Genomic DNA, 26302 nt, shown 5'->3' with positions numbered 1-26302 from the left:
GCATGGCTGGCAGACAGCGCTGCACGTAGAGGATGCGCGTAATTGCGCGGCGGCGCTTTGAATGATCGGCGAGTCACAACACTTTTCCCCCCTTTGAAATTGTTGCACTGGTCTTGATGGAGGTGTCCTGGAGATGACTAACGTCCATAGGCGTTGTTTGACTCACCATTAATTCTCAAGGACGAGGCTTCCCGTACGGATGGAAGTGTCCCCGCTAATAACGGGTCGAGATGACAGGAGACGTAGGGTTCGAATCTGCTGGGGCCCCATGCACCAATCTGCCCATTGCGGCAAGTCCAGTTGATATGACAGGAGACATGGGCCATGTGTCGACGACCGTTGGAGGAGGAGGCAAGTAGATTTGCTCTGACAGAGGATGGTCATCCGGTTCCTGCATGGGCACGTCTCCTGGTGGAATCCGTTCTTGTGCTGGCATCACGATGATGGTGAGAGGGCTGCGTTGTGAGTATTGAGAGATGCCAAGATCCCGAGCATCAGGTAGAGCCAAAGGTGGTGTAGCGGCATTCGGAACAGGCGTTGGTGGCACACGAGGCCGAAGCTGGTCCGAATGACGCACTGCAACACCCGTGTCCAGTTGGATTTCATACAGCCGTCTGCCACGGTGTCTTAAGATGTGGCCCGGGCTCCATTTTGGCCGCCTGCCATATCACCGTACCCAGACGAGGTCATCGGCGGTGAACCGGCCAAGTGAAGGCACCCGCGGCCGTGAGGTGGAAGGCCGCAGAAGATGAAGTAGCGTGCGGGGCTGTTGGCCATGTAAGAGCTCAGCCGGGCTGTGGTCGCCCATGGGGGTAAAACGGTAAGACGCCAGAAACTGGAGAAGCGCATCATCAGCAACAGAAGAAGTCAGAAGTTTCAGCATCTGAGCCTTAAATGTGCGGACCAGTCGTTCAGCCTCACCGTTGGATTGTGGATGGAATGGCGGGGCCATGACATGCATAACGCCATGACGAGCACAAAAATCCACAAAGTCAGAAGAGGCAAATTGCAGACCATTATCAGTAACAAGAGTAGAGGGGAGGCCTTCCAAAGAAAAAATGCGGGTGAGAGCACTGATGGTTGCCGCGGTGGTAGGCGACATGCAACGGACAATGAAAGGAAAGTTAGAGTAGGCGTCAATTACGAGGAGCCAATAAGTACCTAAAAAAGGTCTCACAAAGTCAGCATGAATGCGCTCCCAGGGCTTCTCAGGCGAAGGCCACGGTGACAAAGATGACTTCAGGGCAGCGGCCTGTGACGCACAAGGGCCGCAGGCAGCGACCATGTGTGCAATTTCAGAGTCGATGCCAGGCCAGCACACATGACGGCGCGCCAGAGATTTTGTGCGAGACACACCCCAGTGCCCTTGGTGAAGGAGGCGCAAGACTGAAGGACACAAAGACGCAGGTACTACAACACGCAGCAAAGCATTGTCACTGGAGAGGAGGATAACACCATCCCTAGCCGTGAGGCAGTAGCGCAAAGCGTAGTAGTTCTGCAATGGATCAGAAGTCTTAGCGGATGGGCGATCTGGCCAACCCTTCTGAATACAGCGTAAAACCCGGGAGAGGGTAGAGTCAGAACCCATAGCAGCCGCCAGCCTGTCCCCAGTGATGGGGAACCCGTCCACAACCCACTGCTCAGCAACATTCAGGTGGAAACACAGAAGTTCGTCCCTATCGAATGCCTGATCAGGACCCATGGGAAGGCAAGACAGAGCATCAGCATTTGCATGTTGAGCCGTTGGCTGGAAATGAAACTCATAATTGAAACGAGACAAGTAAAGAGCCCAATGCTGGAGGCGGTGTGCAGCCTTGTCGGGAAGTAGCGTTGATGGATGAAACAAGGAAACAAGTGGTTTGTGATCTGTAACAAGATGAAATTTTGAGCCATAGAGGAAAACACCAAACTTATGAAGAGCATAAATAATGGCTACAGCTTCTTTCTCAGTTTGAGAATACTTTTGTTGGGCATCCGTGAGTGATTTGGAGGCATAAGCAATGGGTTGTTCCGAACCGTCAGAAAAACGGTGCGCAAGGACTGCACCGACCCCATATTGAGAGGCGTCAGTGGCAAGAACAAGATGTTGGCCAGGTCGATAAGTAGCCAGGCACGGGGCCTGTTTCAGCATAGTCTTCAATTTCTGGAAAGCCGCTTCGCATGACGTGGACCAGTGAAAAGGCACGTTTTTATGCAACAGGCGATGCAACGGCTGAGCCACCGAAGCCGCAGATGGTAAAAACTTGTGATAGTATGCTATTTTCCCCAAGAAGGCCTGCAGTTCCTTAACAGATGTAGGGCAAGGAAGGGCATCGATTGCAGTGACAGTTTGCTGAAGCGGACGAATACCATCCCGAGAGAGTTGAAACCCCAAGTACGTGATAGATGCCTGAAAAAATTGTGATTTCTGAAGATTACACTTAAGACCGGCAGTCTGTAAGACATGAAAAAGTGTGTGGAGATTTTGAAGATGTTCTTCAGTGGTGGAGCCAGTGACAACAATGTTGTCCATGTAATTGATACACCCAGGGACAGGGAGTAATAATTGTTCCAAGAATAGCTGAAAGAGAGCAGGGGCGCTAGCATCCCCGAATGGCAAGCATTGGTATTGATAGAGGCCGAAAGGCGTGTTAAGGACCAGAAACTGCTGGGAAGCAGCGTCGAGAGGAAGTTGATGATAAGCTTCTGACAGGTCAATTTTAGAAAAATAGTGGCCTCCAGCAAGTTTAGTGAACAGTTCTTCAGGACGGGGCATAGGGTAAGTGTTGATGAGGCATTGAGCATTTACAGTGGCTTTGAAATCGCCACAGAGACGAATATCACCATTTGGCTTAGCAACGACAATGACAGGAGAGGACCACTCACTGGAAGTGATAGAAAGCAAGACCCCTGAAGTAGTGAGATGATCCAACTCCCGTTTTACCCGATCGTGAAGGGCCACAGGAATGGGCCGAGCCCAAAAAAACTTAGGCCGAGCAGTGGGTTTGAGCGTGATATGAGCTTCAAAGTCGTTTGCACGGCCTAACCCAGGAGAAAAAAGGGACGAAAATGTCGTCGACAAGGAATCCAGTAGAGCATAAGGAATAGCATCAGAGACAATATTGACAGAGTCATCTATGGAGAATCCAAAAACCCGAAATGCATCGAAACCAAAAAGATTTTCTGCGTTGCTCTGGTCGACCACAAATATGGGAACAGTGCGAACAACGAATTTGTAAGATACCTCAGCATTAAACTGTCCCAAGAGAGAAATCTTCTGTTTATTGTACGTCCGTAATTGCCGAGTGACAGGTGACAGGAGTGGAGAACCCAACTGAAGATACGTCTGAGAATTAATTATAGTGGCAGCAGAACCAGTATCCACTTGCATGCGAACATCTCGACCAAGGATTTGGACAGTGAGGAATAACTTCCCTGAAAGGGAAGAAGTGCAATTGACAGACAACACAGAATCAGAATCAGCGTCATGTTCATGCACATCATGTATGCAGTCGGATTTGCAAACGGAAGACACATGACCTTTCTTTTTGCAATTGTGACACATAGTCCAATGGTAGGGACAATCCTCGCGTGAATGTTTCGTAAAACACCGAGCACATGGAGGAAGTTACCGGGGATTTTGCTGCAGTTTCTTAGCGGGTTATTTACGGCTAGGCCGAGGCTGCGCGTGGGAGCGCACTGCAACCACGTCGGCCGGCGGGGACATGCCGCACGCGTCGTCAACAGCGCACAGAGGTTGTATTTCCCCGACATCACCCCACGCCTCTATTTGCGCCCCAGCGGCGCGACAAATTTCAAAAGACTGTGCAATGGAGAGAACTTCTTCTAGAGTCGGATTCGCCAACTGAAGGGCACGTTGCCAAACTTCTTTGTCGGGCGCCAACTGGATAATAGCATCCCGTACCATGGAATCGGCATAGGATTCTTTGTGAACGTCAGTAACAAATTGACACTTTCGACTGAGGCCGTGAAGTTCAGCAGCCCAAGCGCGATAGGATTGATGTGGCTGTTTTTGACAACGATAAAAGGCAACATGAGAGGCTACCACATGCGTTTGCTTTTGAAAATAGACAGAAGTGAGGACATTTCAGCAAAGGACAAAGACACAGGATCCCATCCTCGTCGCCAATTGTTATAACGTCAAGTTTAACACATATATTTCAGAACGACACAACACATATAAGTCACAGAGTAATTTGACAAGCAAGACATGTGTACACGTTAGCATTCGAATGAGCATTGAGTCCCAGTCTAGCGGCCGCTGCTCGGCTGGCCGCTTATAGTCCGTGAGACGAGTGATTGGTACTGACAGTTCCGGCGGGCAGACGGCGCTGTTGCCGAACGTGGCTCACAGCACGCGGCGCCCTGTCTGCTTCACGCATTCTCTAGCAGCAGAAATAAAAGTGAGACAAAATACAAGTCGTATTGGTACGCGTGAATTTATTTAAAGTTGATGCTTGAAATATATTAACTCGAAAACTGATAAGAGCTATTTAGTACAAGTATCTAAGATGCTGAAACATAATAAAGTTATTTGTTAAACTTCACAACTGAAATGAAAACTATTTTCGCAAGTTGTTGAACATTAGCAGTTTTGGTTTCCATTGTTAAGTATTAGCATTATTAATTTGTTCTACTACAAGCTACAGAATAATTGGTCAGTGTATTAAGAGTTATAATCTGAAGAAAGTACTCACAATATGATGATCTGGTTGTAGATCGATAGCAAACTCCCTCCTTACATTCCTGAATACGTTGTAGTTACTGTAATGGAAAAACACCACTCACATCACTGTCAGAATCTGATTTGACACTGTCTTCCTCAGCACTACTCGAACTATCACTGCTCTCTCCCAGATGTATAATTAAATTTTCGATGCATTCTTCCACAACCCCTTCGGTTTTCGCCGCCTCTCTGATGGCACTTGCAGTGCTGTTTACAATTTTAGCCCACGTCTCGCTTCTCACTTTATTGATAGCTGCTGGAAGGAGAGTTTCCACTTCAGAGATCGTGAATTTTTTATTGTTTGCAGCAATGTAATTTTTTATCTGCGCCCACACTCCTTCAATTGCATTGAAGTGACAGTGGTATGGAGGAAGCCGAACGATTTCATGCCTGTGCCTTTTAGCAATCTCGTCAATTACATATGTTGGAAATTGGGGTTTCTTTTGTGCCACAATTTCGAGCAGTTCCGCCTTCCTTAAATCTTCTCTGAAATCTACTTTTCGCCGTTTCAACCACTGAATGATATCGTCTTTTTTTGTTGCCAAGGTTGGTGCCTTATCGTGAACAACGGAATTATAAGGCGCATTGTCCATAACAATCACTGATGGACTTGTCAGATTCGTCATAAGCGATGTCTCGAACCATTCTTGAAATACTACACTGTTCATTTCTTCATGGTAATCTCCCGTCTTTTTTGACCGAAACATTTTCAAGCAGTTTGGCACAAAACCTTTCGATGTTCCTGCATGTAAGACAATAATACGCCCTCCTTTGCCAACAGGCACTGCCATTGTCCCCTCGGGCGTTCCATCATTCCAGCCTCTATGTAAAGAATGGCTGGCATTGACCCAAGTTTCATCTAACCACACTATACTTTCGAATTCCACGCCCATGATCCTGCGCAGAAATCTGCACCGCCATGCAACTACATCTGTCCTTTCCATTAATATTTTGCGTCCGTTAAACAGTGAATAGCTGAAGCCTATGTCTTTCAACACTGTACGCAATGAAAATTTGCTCCCTTTAAAAAGATCGTCTTTCTGAAGCGACACCTGTAATTTAGATAGAGTGGGATGTTACCTTCTCTTATAATAGCTGTATATATGACGACGAATAGCGTCTTTCTGAAAATCGTCCAAAGCTGTCACCTGCTTATTTCTCGGTCGCTTCTTTCCTGGTGTGTGCAGCTTTGTTGTGCCACTCTCGTCACAATCTACACTATACTGTTCTTTCCCTATCTTTACAACAGTGTTCTTACTTATTTTCAATGCTGCTGCAGTTCTCTTCACAACCTGAACAACAGGAATTAAGGGCCCACCTTTGTCCTTTTCTTTCTCAAAGTAATCCCTCACAGAGCACACGAATTCACGGGCCTGGGTGTGTAGCACACTTTTCTTCCTCCGTTTCACTTCTTGTGTTGGGCTGGTACTACCCGCCGCACTAGACATTGTTTACAATGAAACATAAACAAAGAAACACTAAAAACAACAAAAACGAAATAAACTGCGAATTCAACTTCAGACAAACGACGAACGACCGTACCGCCTGCACGCGAGACACTGGTAAGTTTCATAAGGGCGCGCGACCGGGTTTCAGAGCGGCAACGTGGCCCTTGCTACCCGCTCAAAGTCAGGCCGTCATTGGCTGCCTGCCTGCGGTCGCTAGGCAACGGAAAGACACTACCGAGCTGTCAATACCAGAGACTCGTCTCCCAGACTATAGGTGGCGCAGCTGCTGCATGGCTGGCAGACAGCGCCGCACGTAGAGGACGCGCGTAATTGCGCGGCGGCGCTTTGAATGATCGGCGAGTCACAACAGGAAGTTTTATTCTCAATAAATTTTGGCTCCATGAACATACCTTTAAAGAGCCCTTACCTGTCTTATACTTCACGTCCTTTTTGTTCTTTACAGTCAGCTCTTGAACACATTTTGCTTGTCATTTGAGTTTACCTTGGATCTTGAATGAGTTCAAATTGCTTGTCTTTGATTCCTGAAGATAAAACACACATTAACAATTGCCATCACCTGGGATTTTATGTGTCTATCTCCTTCTGTTTCACTTGTTGTACTGGATTGACAGGAATGAAATCACATGTCTATAAGAATTCTTGAAGTCAAGACCTTAATTCATTTTCCATTTCAACATCACATTATCTCGTTTATTCTCTATCTTTGCCCTCACCAAATATTGCATTCTAATCTCCTAAGTTTACAATACTTTTCCTGTATACCATCTTTTGATATAAGGATAGAATCAACTGGTAAGCATATGTCATCCATCTGTTTTGTTCCATAATTGTGTAAACCTTGATAAAACAGTATGTCTTAGATCTGATGTAATTTTCAGGTCCTCTGTGGTACTTTTGAATCTTGAAACCCTTTGTAGCTTAGAAGAAACATTTTCCAGTGTACATTCAAGTGTTCCTTTTGTCATGCCATACTTTCCCCTGACATACATAACTATTACACAATCTTTCTTGTCTTTCAGTTTTCTCTGGAAGTGAGTAATGAATGTATGCATGGAGAAAAAAAAAAAAGATTGTAACATTATTTTTTTGTTTTTATTTTTGCTTACAATACGGAAAATGCAAGGTAGAGCAAGATCTGTATATTTTGATATGAAACAGAGCAAAAGTCACCCTATTTGTTGACAGTATGCAGCTTTGATGCACAGGCAATAAATGGTTCATGCAGTGATGGAACCTGAGACGCTAAAAGATAATGGTGAAATTTTTGAAATAATCACACAAATTAAAAGAATACCAAGAATTTAAATAAGTGACAACATGTTATAGGCTGATGTGCAATAACTTTTGTCAGTTATTAAAGGAAGAGAATTGTAAAAAATATAAAACAAGTGACTCTGATGAACTAGTTATGAAAAGTAGTATTTAAAAGAAAGACTTTTTAGATGAAGTAAAGGTATCATTGTACAGAAACAAGACAATAATTCATCTTAGCTATGTACAGAAAATCATATCATAACATAATTTACCCATTTAATACTGGAGAATTTTAATAAAAATGTCAATTTCCATTTGAATATTGGTTTAAATACAAGTATTTATCATCACCATAGTGGTAAGCAAACTGAAATCTAATCTTTTCTTCCCATTTATAGAATACTAGCTTAGTGCACTAGTATAAAAATAAATGTTTGTTTCAGCACACGTTTATGGTAAGTTTATGTGGTTGTAGATGAATGTACAATGTAAGTATGAGTGTTGCTGAACTGTGAACTTTGCATTGGTGGGGTGGCTTACGTGCCTCAGCGATACAGATAGCCATACCATTGGTACAAGCACAATGGAGGAGTATCTGTTGAGAGGCCAGACAAACGTATGGTTCCTGAAGAAGGTTGGTAGCCTTTTCTGTAGTTGCAGGGGCAACAATCTGGATGGATGACTGATCTGCCCTCGTAACATCAGTCAACATGTCCTTGCTATGCTGGTACTGTACATAACTGAATTAAAGGGAAACTACAACCATAACATATCTTGAAGAGGTGCAGCTCTGTTGCATGGTTAAATGATGGTGGCATCATCTTGGACAAAATATTCAGGAGGTAAAATAGCCCCCCCATTTTGATCTCTGTGTGTGGACTACTCAGGAGGATGTCGTCATCAGGAGAAACAAAACTGCATTCTACGGGTCAGAGCATGGAATGCTAGAGCCTTTAATCAGACAGGTAGTTCAGGAAATTTGAAAAGGGCAAATAGATAGGCTGAAGTGAGATATAGTGGGTATTAGTGAAGTCTGGTGACAAGAGGAAGCGAACTTCTGATCAAATGAGTACAGGATTATAAATGCAAAATCAAATACAGATAATGCAGGAGCATTTCTAATGATGAATAAGAAAATAGGAATGGAGATAAGCTACTATGAACAGCATAGTGAAAACAGTATTGTATCCCAGACAGACACAATGCACACACACACCACAATAATATAATTCAATATGACAACTAGCTCAGCATTAGCTGAAGAAACTGACGAAACGTATGACAAGATAAAAGAAATTATTTAGATAGTTAAGGGTGATGAAAATTTAATTTTGTTGGTTACTGGAATTCAATTGTAGGAAAAGTTAGAGAACAAAAATAGTAAGTGGATACAGACTGGAGGAAGGGTATGAAAGAGGAAGCTGCCTGGTAGAATTTTACATGGAGCATAATTCAGTCATTGCTAACACTTTGTTTAAAACTCGTGACAGAATTTTGTATACACGGAAGAGTCCTGGAGACACTAGAAGGTTTCATATTGATTATATAGTGGTAAGACTGAGATTCTGAAACCAGATTTTAAACTGTAAGATATTTCCAGAGGTGAATGTGGATTCTGACCACAATTTATTGCTTATGAAACGTAGATTAAAACTGAAGAAGTTGCAAAAATGTAGGAAATTAAGGAGATGGGACCTGGATAAATTGAAACAACAAGAGGTTGCTAAGAGTTTCAGAGGGTAAATTAGGCAACAACTGACTAGAAGAGGGGAAAGGGATACAGTAGAAAATGAATGGGTAGCTTCAAGAGAAAAAATAGGGAAGGCAGCAGAGGATCAAATAGGTAAAAAGACAGGGCCTAGTAAAAATCTTTGGATAGCACTGGAGATATTTAACTTAACTGATGGAAGGAGAAAATATAAAAAAGGCAGCAAATGAAACTGACAAAAGGGAATGAAAATGTCTAAAGAAGTGATATTCACAGTAACCACAGAATAGCTAGAGGACAAATATAAGGATGTAGAAGCATATATCTCTAGGGGGAAAGATAGATACTGCAGACAAGAAAGTTAAAAATTAAAGAGGCCTTTGGGGTAAAGAGAAGTGGCTATATGAAATCAAGAGCTTGAATGGATAACCAGTACTAAGCAAAGAATGGAGATGTGAAAGGTGGAGGGAGTATGTAGAGTGGCTATAAAAAACTTTGTGTTCTGCTTTACAGCAGGTCTTGTCATGGGGGAAGCCTCATCAGAGAGGTCCACTGCCTGAGCGTCTAGGGAAGTGATTCCAGTGGTGGTTTCCCATCGCCTTCCACTGATGATGATGAAGTGATAATGAGGACAACACAACACCCAGTCCCTGAGCAAAGAAAATCTCCAATCCAACCGGGCATCGAACCCGGGCCTCTTGGCATGACAGGCCGCTGCGCTGACCACTCAGCTATCGGGGCGGACAGAGGGGCTGTACAGGTGAAATGAATTTGAAGGCAAAATTATAGTAAGGGAAGATTATATACAGAGGGATAAGATGGGAGATATGATACTGTGAGAGGGATTTCACAGAGCACTGAAAAACATAAGTCAAAACAAGGCCCACTGAGTAGACAACATTCTGTCAGAACTACTAATAGACTTTGGAGAGTCATCCACAACAAAGCTATTCCATCTTGTGTGCAAAATGTATGAGAAAGGCTAAATACCCTTTGATTTCAAAAAGAATGTAATAATTTCAATTCCAAAGGATGCAGGTACTGACAGATGTGAATATTAGTGAACTACCAATTTAACAGGTCATGGTTGCAAAATAAAAACATGAATTATTTATATAAGGATGGAAGAAACTGGTAGAAGCTCGCCTCAGGGAAGAGCAGTATATATTCTGGAGAAATGTAGGGACATGCAAGGCAGTACTGACCCTATGACTTCTCATAGAGGGTTAGGCAAAGGAAAGGCAAATCCACATTTATACCTTTTTTAGACTCTGAGAAAGCTTTTGACTATGTCAACTGGGATATTATCTTTGGAATTCTGAAAATAGCAGTGGTAGAGAACAGGGAGTGAAAGGCTATTTACAACTCGTGTAGAAAGCAGATGGCAGTTATAAGAGTCAAGGGGCATGAAAGGGAAGCAGTGGTTGAGAAGGGAATGAGACAGGTTTGTAGCCTATCCCCAACATTATTATGTATGTACCTTGAGCAAGCAGTGAATCAAATGAAAGAAAAATTTAGAGAAGGAATTAAATTTCAGGGAGAAGGAATAAAAACTTTGAGGTTTGAGAATGACATTGTAATTCTGTCAGAGACAGATAAGGACTCAGTTCATACGTACAATACCAGGGACAAAAATGATCTGCACAAGGACTTAAAAGCACTTAATTTAGTTCAAAAGGGGGTCCACTACTCAGGAACACTCATCTTCAATAATTTGCAAGCAAACATAAAAAATTTAGTTACAAATAAAGATCAGTTTAAAAGGAACCTGAAAGACTTACTAGTGGCCAACTCCTTTTACTCCATTGAGGAATTTTTTAATAGAAACAAATGATGTATATATTCATACTATTAGTATTGTTATTTCAGCTTATATATATATATATATATATATATATATATATATATATATATATATATATATATATATGTTCTACATCCACGAGGATCTCCACAGCACGGATCTATGGAACGAAAGACTAATCTAATCTAAAGAGCATTTGAATAGAATGGACAGAGTGTTGAAAGGAGGACATAAGATGAACATCAACAAAAGCAAAACAAGGGCAATAGACTGTAGTTAAATTAAATCATGTGATGGTGAGGGATTTAGATTATGATATGACACACCAAAAATAGTAGATGAGTTTTGCTATTTTGTTGGCAAAAATACTGATGATAGCCAAAGTAGAGAGGATATAAAATGTAAACTGGCAATGGCAAGGAAAAGGTTTCTCAAGAGGAGAAATTTGTTAACATCAAATATGGATTTAAGTGTTAGGAAGCCTTATCTGAAGGTGTTTTTGTGGAGTGCAGCCATGTATGGAAGTGAAATATGGAGGATAAACAGTTTAGGCAAGAAGAGAACAGAATTTTTTGTAATTGGTGCTACAGAAGATTGCTGAAGATGAGATGGGTAGGTTGTATAACTAATGAGGAGGTACTGGATACAATTGGGGAAAAAAGAAATTTGAGTAAAAGAAGGAATTGTTTCATCATTCATTCATTTCCTTGTCTGGTCAGCATTTCCAGAAGATAGCAACTCCAATGGCCATGTTGTTTCCCTCAATCATGTCCTGTGTTGTGCAGGGTTGTTCAAGTTGAGGACAAATTAGCAGGGGGGCTGGGTCTTGTGTTGTTCCACACTCACAGGATGTATCTCCATCAGCTGGAAGAATGCCCTGTTTTCACATGTTGGTCTTGCAAAGAGGAACACCCACCCTAAGACGATAGAGCGATCTCCAAATAGGGTAGGGCAAGTCATTTCCTGGAGCTAGCTCTTCCTTTACAGGGACATCAGGTGGTAGCTTGCTCTTCCACCTGGTGATGTGGTTAGATTCTGGTGTTCCCTCTAGTGGTTGAGTCCTGGCAATGAAGCTCTTTCTCAATTTCAGTCAACGGACTACAGCCTGATGATCATGTAGTGGATGTCGGAGATCATGAGTTTACTTAGCCCTCTCTACATCAGAAGTGACAGCCCTTCTAATAATGGGGGGAGCTATTCCAACAATCGGGTAGATTTTATCGACTGGAGTTGGCTTCATACATCCCGACAAGATTCAGATAGTCTCACTGATTGCAATACCAGCCTGTTTGGTGTGAGTGGATGCACTCCTCACAGGTGAAGCATACTCTGCAGCAGACACACACAAAGCAAGAGCCAAAATTCTCAGGGCGTGAGGACTTGCTCCCCAGGTTGTGGATGTGAGCTTCCTCAAGATGTTAATCCGTGAACTAACTTTCAGCCTGGTGTTATGGCAATGTTTGTTGAAGGACAGAGTTAAGCCAAGGGTAACACCCAGATATACTGGTGTTGAACAATGCTCCAGTTGTTTGCCTTCTCAAGTAACATCCAGTTCCCACTGAGCTTGTCTATTCTTCAAACGAAATGTGCATACCTGGTTGATAGGACACAAACACAAAGGGATCATCAATTTAGTATTGGAGGGAACTGTTAGGGATAAAAGTTTTAGAAGGAGACTGGTGGATGAGTACAGTAAGCAGATTCAGAAGGCTGTAGGTTGCAGTAGTTACTCAAATGAGAAGAGGCTTCCACAGGATAGAGTAGCATGAAGAGCTGCGTCAAACCATTCTTTGAACTGAAGATCACAACAATTTCTTTACAGAATCAGTACTGTCCGGTACAGTGTTGCATCACCGAATGATATGTAGCTGTGAGAGGCAGACTGCTAAAAGTAGTTCAAGGTAGTATGAGACCAAATTATATGTATCTGCTGGCCGGAGTGGCCGAGCGGTTCTAGGTGCTACAGTTTGGAACCGTGTGAACCGTTACGGCCGCAGGTTTGAATTCTGCCTTGGGCATGGATGTGTGTGATGTCCTTAAGTTAGTTAGGTTTAAGTAGTTCTAAGTTCTAGGGGACTGATGACCACAGCAGTTAAGTCCCATAGTGCTCAGAGCCATTTTTTGATATGTATCTGTGAGAGGCAGACTGCTAAAAGCAGTGGCAGGTGGTATGGACACTGTTTTTACCTTCTGATGAAGGTATGCCAATTAATTAATTAACTGTTTTAATTAATTTAAAGTTTTTAATTATTTACCGCATGAAGTGTGATACATACCATTTTCCTCTGGATGTAATATTCCCTGACCTACGGTAAATCAATGAAATTCTGCCAGTGTACAAAAATGGAATAAAAACTGACACAAAAAATTACAAGCCCATATCAGTAAAGCCACAACTCTGCAGATTTCCAGATTAAGTAATCTTCATTTCATGAGCACAAAATCCTGGACCCTACTCTCCAAAACTCCCAGCTTGTAATCCCTGCACCTTTTTTTATTTAGTTTAGGTTTCTCCTGATGATCTGTCCATGTTCAGTTTTTATTTTACATATCATTTTTGTACTCTGCTTTGATAACTATTACATTTTCTGCATTGAGCTGACTACTAATGTAATCCAAATGTGCATTAAATACTCATATCACTGACCTCAATTTGCAGTAGGATTTTGGAGTATATACTGTATTTGAACATTATGAATCACCTTGAAGAAAATGACTTATTGATACATAACCAACATGGATTCAGAAAATATCGTTCTTATGCAACGCAGCTAGCTCTTTATTCCCATGAAGTAATGAGTGCTGTCAACAAGGGATCTCAGATCAATTCCACATTCCTTGATTTCCAGAAGGCTTTTGATACCATTCTTCACAAGTGACTATTAATCAAATTGCATGCATATGGAGTATCATCTCAGTTGTGTGACTGGATTCATGATTTCCTCTCAGAGAGGCCACAGTTTGTAGCGATAGAAGGTAAATCATCGAGTAGAACAGAAAGGATATCTGGTGTTCCACAAGGTAGTGTCATAGGCCTTCTGCTGTTCCTAATTTACATAAAAGATCTAGGTGATAATCTGAGCAGCCCCCTCAGATTGTTTGCAGATGACGCTGTAATTTACTGTCTAGTAAAGTCATCAGACGATCAATTCCAATTACAAAATGATCTAGAAAGAATTTCTGTATGGTGCGAAAAATGGCATTTGCACTAAACAAAGAAATGTTCAAGGTCATCCACATGGGTACTAAAAGAAATCTGATAAATTTTGGGTATATGATAAATTGCAGAAATCTAAGGGCTGTCACTTTGACTAAATACCTAGGAATTACAATTACGAGGAACTTAAATTGGAAAGACCACATAGATAATATTGTGGGGACAGCGAAACAAAGACTGTGCTTTGTTGGCAGAACACTTAGAAGATGTGACAAACCCTCTAAAGAGACAGCCTACATTACACTTGTCTGGCCTCTGCTGGAATATTGCTGCATGGTGTGGGATCGTTACCAGGTAGGATTGACAGAGGACATCGAAAAAGTGCAAAGAAGGGCAGCTTGTTTCCTTTTATTGCCCAATATGGGTGAGAGTGTCACTGATATGATACGCGAGTTGGGGTGGCAGTCACTGAAACAAAGGCGGTTTTCTTTGTGGTTAGATCCATTTACGAAATTTCAATCACCAACTTTCTCTTCCGAATGCGAAAATATTTTGTTGACACCCACCTACGTAGGGAGAAATGATCATCATAATAAAATAAGAGATATCAGAGCTTGAACGGAAAGATTTAGGTGTGCCTTTTTCCCACGTGCCATTCGATAGTGGAATGGTAGTGAAATAGTATGAAAATGGTTCGATGAACCCCCTGCCAGGCACTTAAGTGTGAATTGCAGAGTAATCATGTAGGTGTAGATGTAAATTTATAGCTGGCTGTGGTGGCCAAGCAGTTCTAGGCGCATCAGTCCGGAACAGTGCTGCTGCTATGTTCACAGGTTTGAATCCTGCCTCGGGCATGGCTGCGTGTGATATCCTTAGGTTAGTTAGGCTTAAGTAGTTCTAAGTCCAGGGGACTGATGACCTCAGATGTTAAATCCCATAGTGCTTAGAGCCATTTGAACCATTTTTTTGTAAATTTATACATAATCTTTAACTGTTCATAACATCATATCACTTTGAGTTATGGAATATCCCATGTTTATTACAATGGTTTCTCATTGCCTTATGAATCCTGTGCCAGTGGGTCAGCTCATGGATCATCTACCTTCGGGAGTGACTTATCAATTCAATAGCAATCCCTTTCCCATTTGATATGGACATAGGTCATTGGCACTTGGTATCCAGAAATACTCTAACTAACATGAATGTGTTAATTCACACTCACACACGCACGCGCGCGCACACACACACACACACACACACACACACACACACACACTCACACAAAACACACACACACACACACACACACGTGCACGCACATACACACACACACACACACGAGAGAGAGAGAGAGAGAGAGAGAGAGAGTTGCCAGAAGAATTTCTGTGAGTTTTACAAGGTCAGTGCAAAAATATTAATAAAACTGAGTCTGTAAAAAATGTTTATTACCCAGTTGTGGTGATGTGCAGGTGATAAATTATAGCCAAATACATTTTCTCTAAATATTGACAAAGTAAATGCTGTACAGTTACATTATGTACACAGAGCACCAATAAATACAAAAATTACATAATTAACAACTCATTTCATTCTGTACAAGCTTTCAATATTAAAAAGAATCCAGCAGTAATATATTATTGTCAAAGTAGTACATTTTATACACAGCTCAATATCTATATGGCACATATGAAACAGTTTCCATTTAGTACGAAGTACTTTGAAACATCAATATTTGTTGTACTTGATATTCCTCTTAAACTTGAATATTTTACAGTGCATACAGTGAGTCCACAACAAAACTCAATGAAATTTTCTGTTTTGACAGAAAAGTCTTCTGTATGTATTTACAGTCACTCACATACAACATCTGAGTATCAAATAATTATTGAGTATCATGCTATATATCATGTCATATAACACAGTTTGTTTTCTCCCCTTTTCTCTTTTGCCTTGATTTTTCCCAAGCATTGACCTTGCCCAGAGGGTAAAGGATGATTGCTGAAGCCAGTATGAGTCCACCAGAGAGGTAAAATGAAGCATCATAGCTGCCTGTTGCTTCCATGAATGCACCTGTAGTGAATAAATTATGCATAACTCTAAATAGATGAGAAATTTCAATGTTCTTATTGTAGATAGGATGTATAACTAATTGCAGTTGTATCAGTGACTTACAATGCACCATACATGTGATCCAGTTTCAACTAATATTTATTTGCTGTGCATAATGAATTCAAGGTCACTTACTCCATTATGTTTGAGAAAAATTATGTAAAGGAACTATTAATTGAGGTCATTGTATGCATTATTATTTTGTGACAAAAATCAGAGAGATAATCTTATATTTGGCACAAAGAAGTGTTTCTACTCATGAGACTGTGTGTCAAATGATAAACAGACACCAAAAAGTCATTAATATTTTCATCGTAATACAATAATTTTAAATCATGGTTAGAATAAAATAGTTTATGTAAAGACAACTGTTTACCACACAGAGAAAGCACTGAGCAGTCACTAGACAGACAAACGATAAATTGATACTTGTAGTTTATCTTTTGAATGGCATTCTTTTCAGTGCATACTACACTTTACTCCACCTCCCCCTTTCCACGGATACAAATGGTTAAACTTAATGGTACTGTAACCTGGAATAAGTAGTTGGAAACTATCAAGTAATTTGAGTGAGCTTTATAGGGACAAGAGGTAGGGAGAGATGAAAGCTTAGGAGGTAATTCCCAGAAAATATTTCTGTCAAAAATAGTGACACTTTAAAGCATTGGCCTCCAAATTTATTGATTACTTAGTGACACTTTAAACCATTGGCCTCCAAAGTTATTGACTACTTCATCATAGTAGCTGCAAATACTGTAGCCAGTAATAAACACCCAAACACATATGCATCAGATTTACATGTGCAGACACTGCAGGTAACACTAATAGACATTAGTTTCAAACATGCAACCCATAAGGATATTATGGAATTTGCCATGTGTCTAAAAAGTAATAATTCTGCTAGTTATGGTGGTGTTTATAACAGGATACTAAAATCTTGTGCTGACTTGCTACAATTACTCTTAAGACACCTGTGTAACCAGTGAATGACTCAGGGCCCATCTCCTGAAAGACTTAAATTTGCTGTAGTAACACCTATCTGCAGTATTGGAGATAAGCAAACCACCTCTAATATCAGTCATTTCACTATTTTCAAAAGGGTTTGACAATGTGAACATTAACAGAATACTAATTCATTTAACCAAGCAAAGCTTGTTAACTGCTTCTCAGTTTAGTTTTTGTGAAGGCTTCTTCACACTGAAACCAACGTGAGATCTCATAAATGAAGTGCTAGCAAAGCTGAACAAAAGTAATGGTCCTGTTGGTATTTCTGTGACCTTACCAAAGTCTCTGATATGAAAATAACCTCAGATTTGAGTAATATAACATGTGAACTGCCACAGAGTTTTGGTACTTGGCCCCTTTGTGTTTCTAATCTACATAAATGATCATCTGATTACTTTAAAACGCAGTTCACAAACTGTAGCTGTAATGTTTGCTAGCAACACAACTGTGTTAATCAAGGGTCAAAGTGGTCCACAGCTACAAGCTTAAGTCATAACCTCATGAAGACTCTTCTTATGCAGTTTCAAACAAGCAATAATGACTTTTTAGCGCTACAAGTAGACATTAATGTCATTAACTGAATAGAGCACAATGTGTACAATTCCATGGATTCAAGTTGGATAATAATTTGAAATGGAGTAGACATTTTGATAAGCAAATCAAGATGTTCAGTTCACTATTTTATAGAATGAGATTTTCAATCTGCAGCGGAGTGTGCGCTGATATGAAACTTCCTGGCAGATTAAAACTGTGTGCCCGACCGAGACTCGAACTCGGGACCTTTGCCTTTCGCGGGCAAGTGCTCTACCAACTGAGCTACCAAAGCACGACTCACGCCCGGTATTCACAGCTTTACTTCTGCCAGTACCTCGTCTCCTACCTTCCAAACTTTACAGAAGCTCTCCTGCGAACCTTGCAGAACTAGCACTCCTGAAAGAAAGGATATTGCGGAGACATGGCTTAGCCACAGCCTGGGGGATGTTTCCAGAATGACATTTTCACTCTGCAGCGGAGTGTGTGCTGATATGAAACTTCCTGGCAGATTAAAACTGTGTGCCCAACCGAGACTCGAACTCGGGACCTTTGCCTTTCGCGGGCAAGTGCTCTACCAACTCAGCTACCGAAGCACGACTCACGCCCGGTACTCACAGCTTTACTTCTGCCAGTACCTCGTCTCCTACCTTCCAAACTTTACAGAAGCTCTCCTGCGAACCTTGCAGAACTAGCACTCCTGAAAGAAAGGATATTGCGGAGACATGGCTTAGCCACAGCCCGGGGGATGTTTCCAGAATGAGATTTTCACTCTGCAGCGGAGTGTGCGCTGATATGAAACTTCCTGGCAGATTAAAACTGTGTGCCCGACCGCGACTCGAACTCGGGACCTTTGCCTTTCGCGGGCAAGTGCTCTACCAACTGAGCTACCGAAGCACGACTCACGCCCGGTACTCACAGCTTTACTTCTGCCAGTACCTCGTCTCCTACCTTCCAAACTTTACAGAAGCTCTCCTGCGAACCTTGCAGAACTAGCACTCCTGAAAGAAAGGATATTGCGGAGACATGGCTTAGCCACAGCCTGGGGGATGTTTCCAGAATGAGATTTACACTCTGCAGCGGAGTGTGCGCTGATATGAAACTTCCTGGCAGATTAAAACTGTGTGCCCGACCAAGACTCGAACTCGGGACCTTTGCCTTTCGCGGGCAAGTGCTCTACCAACTGAGCTACCGAAGCACGACTCACGCCCGGTACTCACAGCTTTACTTCTGCCAGTACCTCGTCTCCTACCTTCCAAACTTTACAGAAGCTCTCCTGCAAACCTTGCAGAACTAGCACTCCTGAAAGAAAGGATATTGCGGAGACATGGCTTAGCCACAGCCTGGGGGATGTTTCCAGAATGAGATTTACACTCTGCAGCGGAGTGTGCGCTGATATGAAACTTCCTGGCAGATTAAAACTGTGTGCCCGACCGAGACTCGAACTCGGGACCTTTGCCTTTCGCGGGCAAGTGCTCTACCAACTGAGCTACCAAAGCACGACTCACGCCCGGTACTCACAGCTTTACTTCTGCCAGTACCTCGTCTCCTACCTTCCAAACTTTACAGAAGCTCTCCTGCAAACCTTGCAGAACTAGCACTCCTGAAAGAAAGGATATTGCGGAGACATGGCTTAGCCACAGCCTGGGGGATGTTTCCAGAATGAGATGAAGTAAAGCTGTGAGTACCGGGCGTGAGTCGTGCTTCAGTAGCTCAGTTGGTAGAGCACTTGCCCGCGAAAGGCAAAGGTCCCGAGTTCGAGTCTCGGTCGGGCACACAATTTTAATCTGCCAGGAAGTTTCATATCAGCGCACACTCCGCTGCAGAGTGAAAATCTCATTCTGGAAACATCCCCCAGGCTGTGGCTAAGCCATGTCTCCACAATATCCTTTCTTTCAGGAGTGCTAGTTCTGCAAGGTTCGCAGGAGAGCTTCTGTAAAGTTTGGAAGGTAGGAGACGAGGTACTGGCAGAAGTAAAGCTGTGAGTACCGGGCGTGAGTCGTGCTTCGGTAGCTCAGTTGGTAGAGCACTTGCCCGCGAAAGGCAAAGGTCCCGAGTTCGAGTCTCGGTCGGGCACACAGTTTTAATCTGCCAGGAAGTTTCACTATTTTATAATTTTAGAGGCATCTCTTAGTGTGTTAATCGAAAGACAAGAGGGCTGGCTTTTTTGTATATTTTCACTTCCCATTACCTTATGGAACTATCTTCTGAAATAATGCACATAGAGTAAATAAAATGTTTATTTGGTGAAAGTGAGCAGAAAGAATATTATGTAAAATAGGCAATCATACATCTTGAAGAAGGATCATGGAATCCTTATGCTCAGTTCCTCCTTAATGATTTTTCTTGTTGATGATAAAAATCAGTTTAAACTGAAATGTAATATACACAGTGACAATTAAAGATGCAAAAATAATGTTCATGTACACCTTAACTTCTTGTCCAGGGGTCAGAAAGGGGTTATGCACTCAGGTGGTAGATATTGCTACCGTCTAACATAAAGCAAGAAATAGAGAATCCCATCCAATCCAAAAAGAAAATTAAAAACACACTTCCTAAACACCTCTTTCTAAAAATTATCAGGATATCTAGATTGAGGAATGAAAATTTCTGTTAGTTACATGGTCAGTACCAGTATTTGTTATAAATCTACTAATTGACTGAAAATAGGACTCAGTACTTACAGATGTAAAAATACGAGGGCAGTTCAATAAGTAATGCAACACTTTTTTTTTCTGAAACAGGGGTTGTTTTATTCAGCATTGAAATACACCAGGTTATTCCCCAATCTTTTAGCTACACAACACTATTTTTCAACGTAATCTCCATTCAATGCTACGGCCTTACGCCACCTTGAAATGAGGGCCTGTATGCCTGCACGGTACCATTCCACTGGTCGATGTCGGAGCCAATGTCGTACTGCATCAATAACTTGTTCATCATCCGCGTAGTGCCTCCCATGGATTGCGTCCTTCATTGGGCCAAACATATGGAAATCCGACGGTGCGAGATCGGGGTTGTAGGGTGCATGAGGAAGAACAGTCCACTGAAGTTTTGTGAGCTCCTCTCGGGTGCGAAGACTTGTGTGAGGTCTTGCGTTGTCATGAAGAAGGAGAAGTTCGTTCAAATTTTTGTGCCTACGAACACGCTGAAGTCGTTTCTTCAATTTCTGAAGAGTAGCACAATACACTTCAGAGTTGATCGTTTGACCATGGGGAAGGACATCGAACAGAATAACCCCTTCAGCGTCCCAGAAGACTGTAACCATGACTTTACCGGCTGAGGGTATGGCTTTAAACTTTTTCTTGGTGGGGAGTGGGTGTGGCGCCACTCCATTGATTGCCGTTTTGTTTCAGGTTCGAAGTGATGAACCCATGTTTCATCGCCTGTAACAATCTTTGACAAGAAATTGTCACCCTCAGCCACATGACGAGCAAGCAATTCCGCACAGATGGTTCTCCTTTGCTCTTTATGGTGTTCGGTTAGACAACGAGGGACCCAGCGGGAACAAACCTTTGAATATCCCAACTGGTGAACAATTGTGATGGCACTACCAACAGAGATGTCAAGTTGAGCACTGAGTTGTATGATGGTGATCTGTCGATCATCTCGAACGAGTGTGTTCGCACGCTCCGCCATTGCAGGAGTCACAGCTGTGCACGGCCGGCCCGCACGCGGGAGATCAGACAGTCTTGCTTGACCTTGCGGCGATGATGACACACGCTTTGCCCAACGACTCACCGGGCTTTTGTCCACTGCCAGATCACCGTAGACATTCTACAAGCGCCTATGAATATCTGAGATGCCCTGGTTTTCCGCCAAAAGAAACTCGATCACTGCCCGTTGTTTGCAACGCACATCCGTTACAGACGCCATTTTAACAGCTCCGTACAGCGCTGCCACCTGTCGGAAGTCAATGAAACTATAGGAGACGAAGCGGGAATGTTTGAAAATATTCCACAAGAAATTTCCGGTTTTTTCAACCAAAATAGGCCGAGAAAAAAAATGTGTTGCATTACTTATTGAACTGCCCTCGTATTTTGTTTGAAAAATGCACTAGCTTGAAGTGTATTAAGCAGTATACTCATAGGTTACTGCTAAAACAGCACACGCATTGAACTTCAGTGATGTCCTTGTCTCATGTTCATGTATACTTTGACTTGTTTGATATCTCCTTCTTGATGGAATCCAAGGAACATGATAGATGAGTGGATGAATGAATGAATGAATGAATGAATGAATGAATGGATCGATGAATGAATGAATGGATGTAGTACGGGGACATGAATACAGACTCATATGGTGTTTGTGTAATGGAAGCAGACATAGTTACATGTAGTGTGTATAGATCCAAGGAGAGGTAACTGGAGACGGGGGCAGGATAGAGGGAGGTCACTATAGAAACTTCAAAAGAGGCCTATCAACATTATTACTAAAGTGAGGAGCAGAAAGAAGTATGAGGCTGGTGGGATTCCTTGAGGAGGGGAGGGGGAGCATTGTAGTTAGGCTGATAATGGAATGAGAAGGCCAGGGAGTAGTGAATACTGGGTTCTGACTGCAGGAAGATTAAAGTCAAGAATGAGGTCATCAGAGATGGAGCATTAGCTCAGTTTATGAAAGGATGCAGAAAGAAATCAGCCATATCCCTTACAAAGGAACCATCCTGACATTTGTCTGGAGTGATTTAAGAATGGATGATTTCAACCACTGTCTTTTGAAATGTGGGTCCATTGTGCTAACAACTGTGCCACCTTGAGTTCAGCATGCAGGAGAAATGTTAGTCCAAATTACTTAGCAGAGGAAATATTCTCGTATGTGCAATTCATAAAAACTGATTTTTGCACACAGTACCTTGACTAGCTAATTGCGGGCAAGATGTTTAGACAAATACGGTCAATTTGGTATCTTCTTCACAACCTGTTCCATTTGGATTTTTCTGTACCAACATCATATGCTCTAAATTGCATAGACCGGACGAATCCTTATTTGTGATTCTTTTGGGCTGAAGTTCTTCTATTCTCTGTTTTCCAGGGTATGTACTCCTCTTCCCACCCCATTTCCCACCCTCTGATCACGGGGTTGATATTTATCTACTTGTTCCTCATGTTAGACATGTTTGCACACTTACACACCTTCCTCTACACTGTTTTCTCAGCAGCCTATAACCCCATGCCCCAAGCTCCTTCAATATTTCTCCATTAACAACCTACAGCTGCTAATGTCTCTCTGCACCAGGACATGCTTTTGCTGTTCTAATCCTTGCGTATCCTTATCCTTCTCCTCTTCTGAATCAACATCATCCTTGACAACTAACAGTAGTTGAACTAAATGCTGGGAAAATGTGTATGTCAGTGGGGGTAAAGGTATGAAGAGTAATAAAATTTTAAAGATGGAATAAAATGATCAGTAGCTTTTTTATGTGCTTATTGACTACTTGACATTTCCTCTCCATAGTAAGTAGTTACCTCTAATCATCCACAGTTAGAATTTTCAACAAATTTAGACTACTACTTAAAAAATAATTGGACAGAAATATCAAAATATTCCTCTTTCCGTCTAATTTGAAACTTGTAGGTGGAAGTAGCAGAGTACGTAAAACTTTATGGACAGAGATGATACTACATAGGCAGGAACTTTGATTAGAAGCCACCATGTTCTGGAAATTTCAAAATATGGAATGCTTCCATCAATAAGAGTCATTACTTAATGGGAATAAAGAGCCAGTTGTGTTTCAGAAAAACAATCTTTTCTGAATCTGTGTTGATTGTGTGTTAATAGAGTGTGTCCTTTGGGGTAATTCATAATGTCTGAACACGTCATACCATATCTTACCACTAATAAATGTCAGTCATACAGGTCTGTCATTCAATGGATTACTTAGAGCTCCTTTCTTGCATATTGGAGTGATCTGTGCAAGTATCTAGTCTTTAGGTATGGATCTTTCATCAACCAATTGGTTTTATATGAGTGCTAAAAATAGAACTACTTCACCATTATACTCCAAAAGGGACCTAATTAGTACACAGCCTGGACAGGAAGACCAACCTCAAAGTGATTTAAGTTTCTTTAATTCACCTAGGCCATTTACTTACAAATTATTCATGTTGGTAGCTGTTCTTGGTTCAAAGTTTGAAATATTTAGTCTATCTTACTTTATGTATTTAGTACAGCTACTTTGGTGTTTCATTATGGAAAGTATTAAAAGCATCTCACACTAAAGTGCACACCAAGTTTTGAGGATCTGTAAGTCTTGTCCATCTTGTATATTTTATATTCTTTCAAATCTGGTGTTCATTTTTTCCTTTCTCTTTTCCCTTCAACAGTGTCCTGACCTGGTTTGTGTACCATGAGGAATCTATTTCATCTCTTGTTAATTTACTTGGTACAAAACTCACAGTTTCCATCAACACTATTTCTTTGAATTTAAGCCACATTTTATCAATACTTACAGAGTTATATGGAATGAATAGAGACAGTCTTTTAAGAAGATGTCAAGAAAATTTTGTTATTACTATTTAAGGACACCATTCAGTATAGAGTGTTTTATGAAGGTTTATTTACAATCACCATTGTTTTATCAATAACATTGAGCATTTTAAAAATCCTAGCCAGTGTTAAATTTCTGAGTCCAAATGCTCTGTATACTGTAATTTCTGATCTAAGCAAGATAGATACATGTAAGTTGCTTGGGCAATTTTTTGGAACCAGTACACAATTAAGATGATAAAAAAGAAACTGATTCCAATATACATGAATTATGTTGTGGCCCAAAGTCCTTTTCATCCCATTTAATTCAGTTTCTGTTCACATGTCAAGTTCTGTAGGAACAAATTAAGGAGCAAATCTCCAAGGTCATGGAATGTGTCAGTACGTGAAATTACAACATAAAAGTAATAACAGGTAAAAATAAAATATTTATGAACCCAAAAAAGTCAAGCCATAAGTTTAAATAAACGCAATCAATGGTACAACAAGAATCAGCTTAATTTTTCAAGGAACTCCTCGACAGAAAGAAGGTGTGACCCATGAGGAAACTCTTCAGTTTTGATTTGAAAGCAGGTGGAGTAGGTTCATGAACCTCTCGTCAACCTCTGTTCACGAGTCTGGGTATTTTGACATTGGCCTCTCAATATATATATTCCTTATTGCCATTTCTTGTTAAAACAGTATTAACTTATTCCCAAGAATAAGCAGCTTTAACTCAGTTAATACTCAGCAAAAATCAAACCTGCAGCTGTATCAGACTTCCTTAACTCTTGTGCAGAAAGGTGTGCAGTATAGTGCTGCATACATTTGCAATAAGCTACCACTAGAATTCAAAAATCTTAGCAGCTAAGATTTTTGAATTCTAGTGGTAGCTTATTGCAAATGGATGCAGCACTATATTGCACACCTTTCTGCACAAGAGTTAAGGAAGTCTGATCCAGCTGCAGGTTTGATTTCTGCTGAGTATTAACTGAGTTAAAGCTGCTTATTCTTGGGAATAAGTTAATACTGTTTTAACAAGAAATGGCAATAAGGAATATATATATTGAGAGGCCAATGTCAAAATACTCAGACTCGTGAACAGAGGTTGACGAGAGGTTCGTGAACTTACACCACTTATTGCCCAAAACACCCATTTATGAGCCAAAAATATCCTTTTAGAATGGGAAGAGTTACCCCAAAATATAATACCATATGACATAAGAGAATGAAAATAAGCAAAGTAGAGAAATTTTCATGTAGAATGATCACTCACTTCAGACACCATTCAAAAAGTAAAAATGGGAGCATTAAGTCTTTGATGTGGGCTTTCCATGACAGTTTACTATCAGTCTGAACACCTAGAAATTTGAACTATTCAGTTTTACTAATCATATGCCCATTCTGTGAAATTAAAATGTCAGGTTTTGTTGAATTTGGTGGTTTCTAACACCTGAGTCTTAATGTGATTTAGTGTTAGTTTGTTTTCTACAAGCCATGAACTTATGTCATGAACTGCACTATTTGAACCCAAGACAATGTTGCACACAACATCCTTTACTACCAAGCTAGTGTCATCAGCAAACAGAAATATTTTATAGTTACCCATAATAAAAGAGAGGATGTCATCATCATCATCATCATCATCATCATCATCATGGATAGTTACCAGCCTCTGGCCAGGTCTGTATGGAACATAGGCCTCTCCATCGCCTTCTCTCTTGCCACCATCTCTCTGTCTTCACCTTGGCCTAGTCTTCTCCTTTCTTCCGGATGCATTCCTCTCCTCCTTTCAGCCATCTGTCTCTCGGTCATCCTCTTGGTCTCTTTCCTTCCAGTTTCATCCCGTGTATCCTCCTGGGTATCCTCTTCTCCTCCATTCTCTTAACATGTCCATACCATCTCAGCCTTGATTTCTCTATCTCTTCTGTAATGGTTCCACCTTCATTAACTCTATGATCCTGTCATTTCTTAACCTGTCTATCTTTGTCAATCCATTACTGTTTCTCAAGAATTTCATCCCATTAGCTTCTACTTTCCTTTTCTCTCTTCCTTTCATAACACAGGTTTCTGA

At 41.4% G+C, this 26302-nt stretch overlaps 1 protein-coding gene across 1 annotated transcript in view; it reads right to left on the bottom strand.

The window, feature by feature from the left end:
* Positions 1 to 15567: 15567 nt before the first annotated feature.
* LOC126469691 (monocarboxylate transporter 3-like) overlaps positions 15568 to 26302 on the bottom strand; it is a 378620-nt gene continuing 367885 nt past the window's right edge. The window contains exon 9 of the mRNA XM_050096857.1: positions 15568 to 16188. Within this exon, the coding sequence (XP_049952814.1) occupies positions 16028 to 16188 (161 nt within the window). The 3' untranslated portion in view covers positions 15568 to 16027. The remainder of the gene's footprint in view (positions 16189 to 26302) is intronic.

Source organism: Schistocerca serialis, chromosome 3 (genome assembly GCF_023864345.2).
Source record: "Schistocerca serialis cubense isolate TAMUIC-IGC-003099 chromosome 3, iqSchSeri2.2, whole genome shotgun sequence".
NCBI classification, from domain to species: Eukaryota; Metazoa; Arthropoda; class Insecta; order Orthoptera; family Acrididae; genus Schistocerca; species Schistocerca serialis.
The sequence above is the reverse complement of the archived record's forward strand: the minus strand, read 5'-3'. Positions and strand labels throughout refer to the sequence as shown.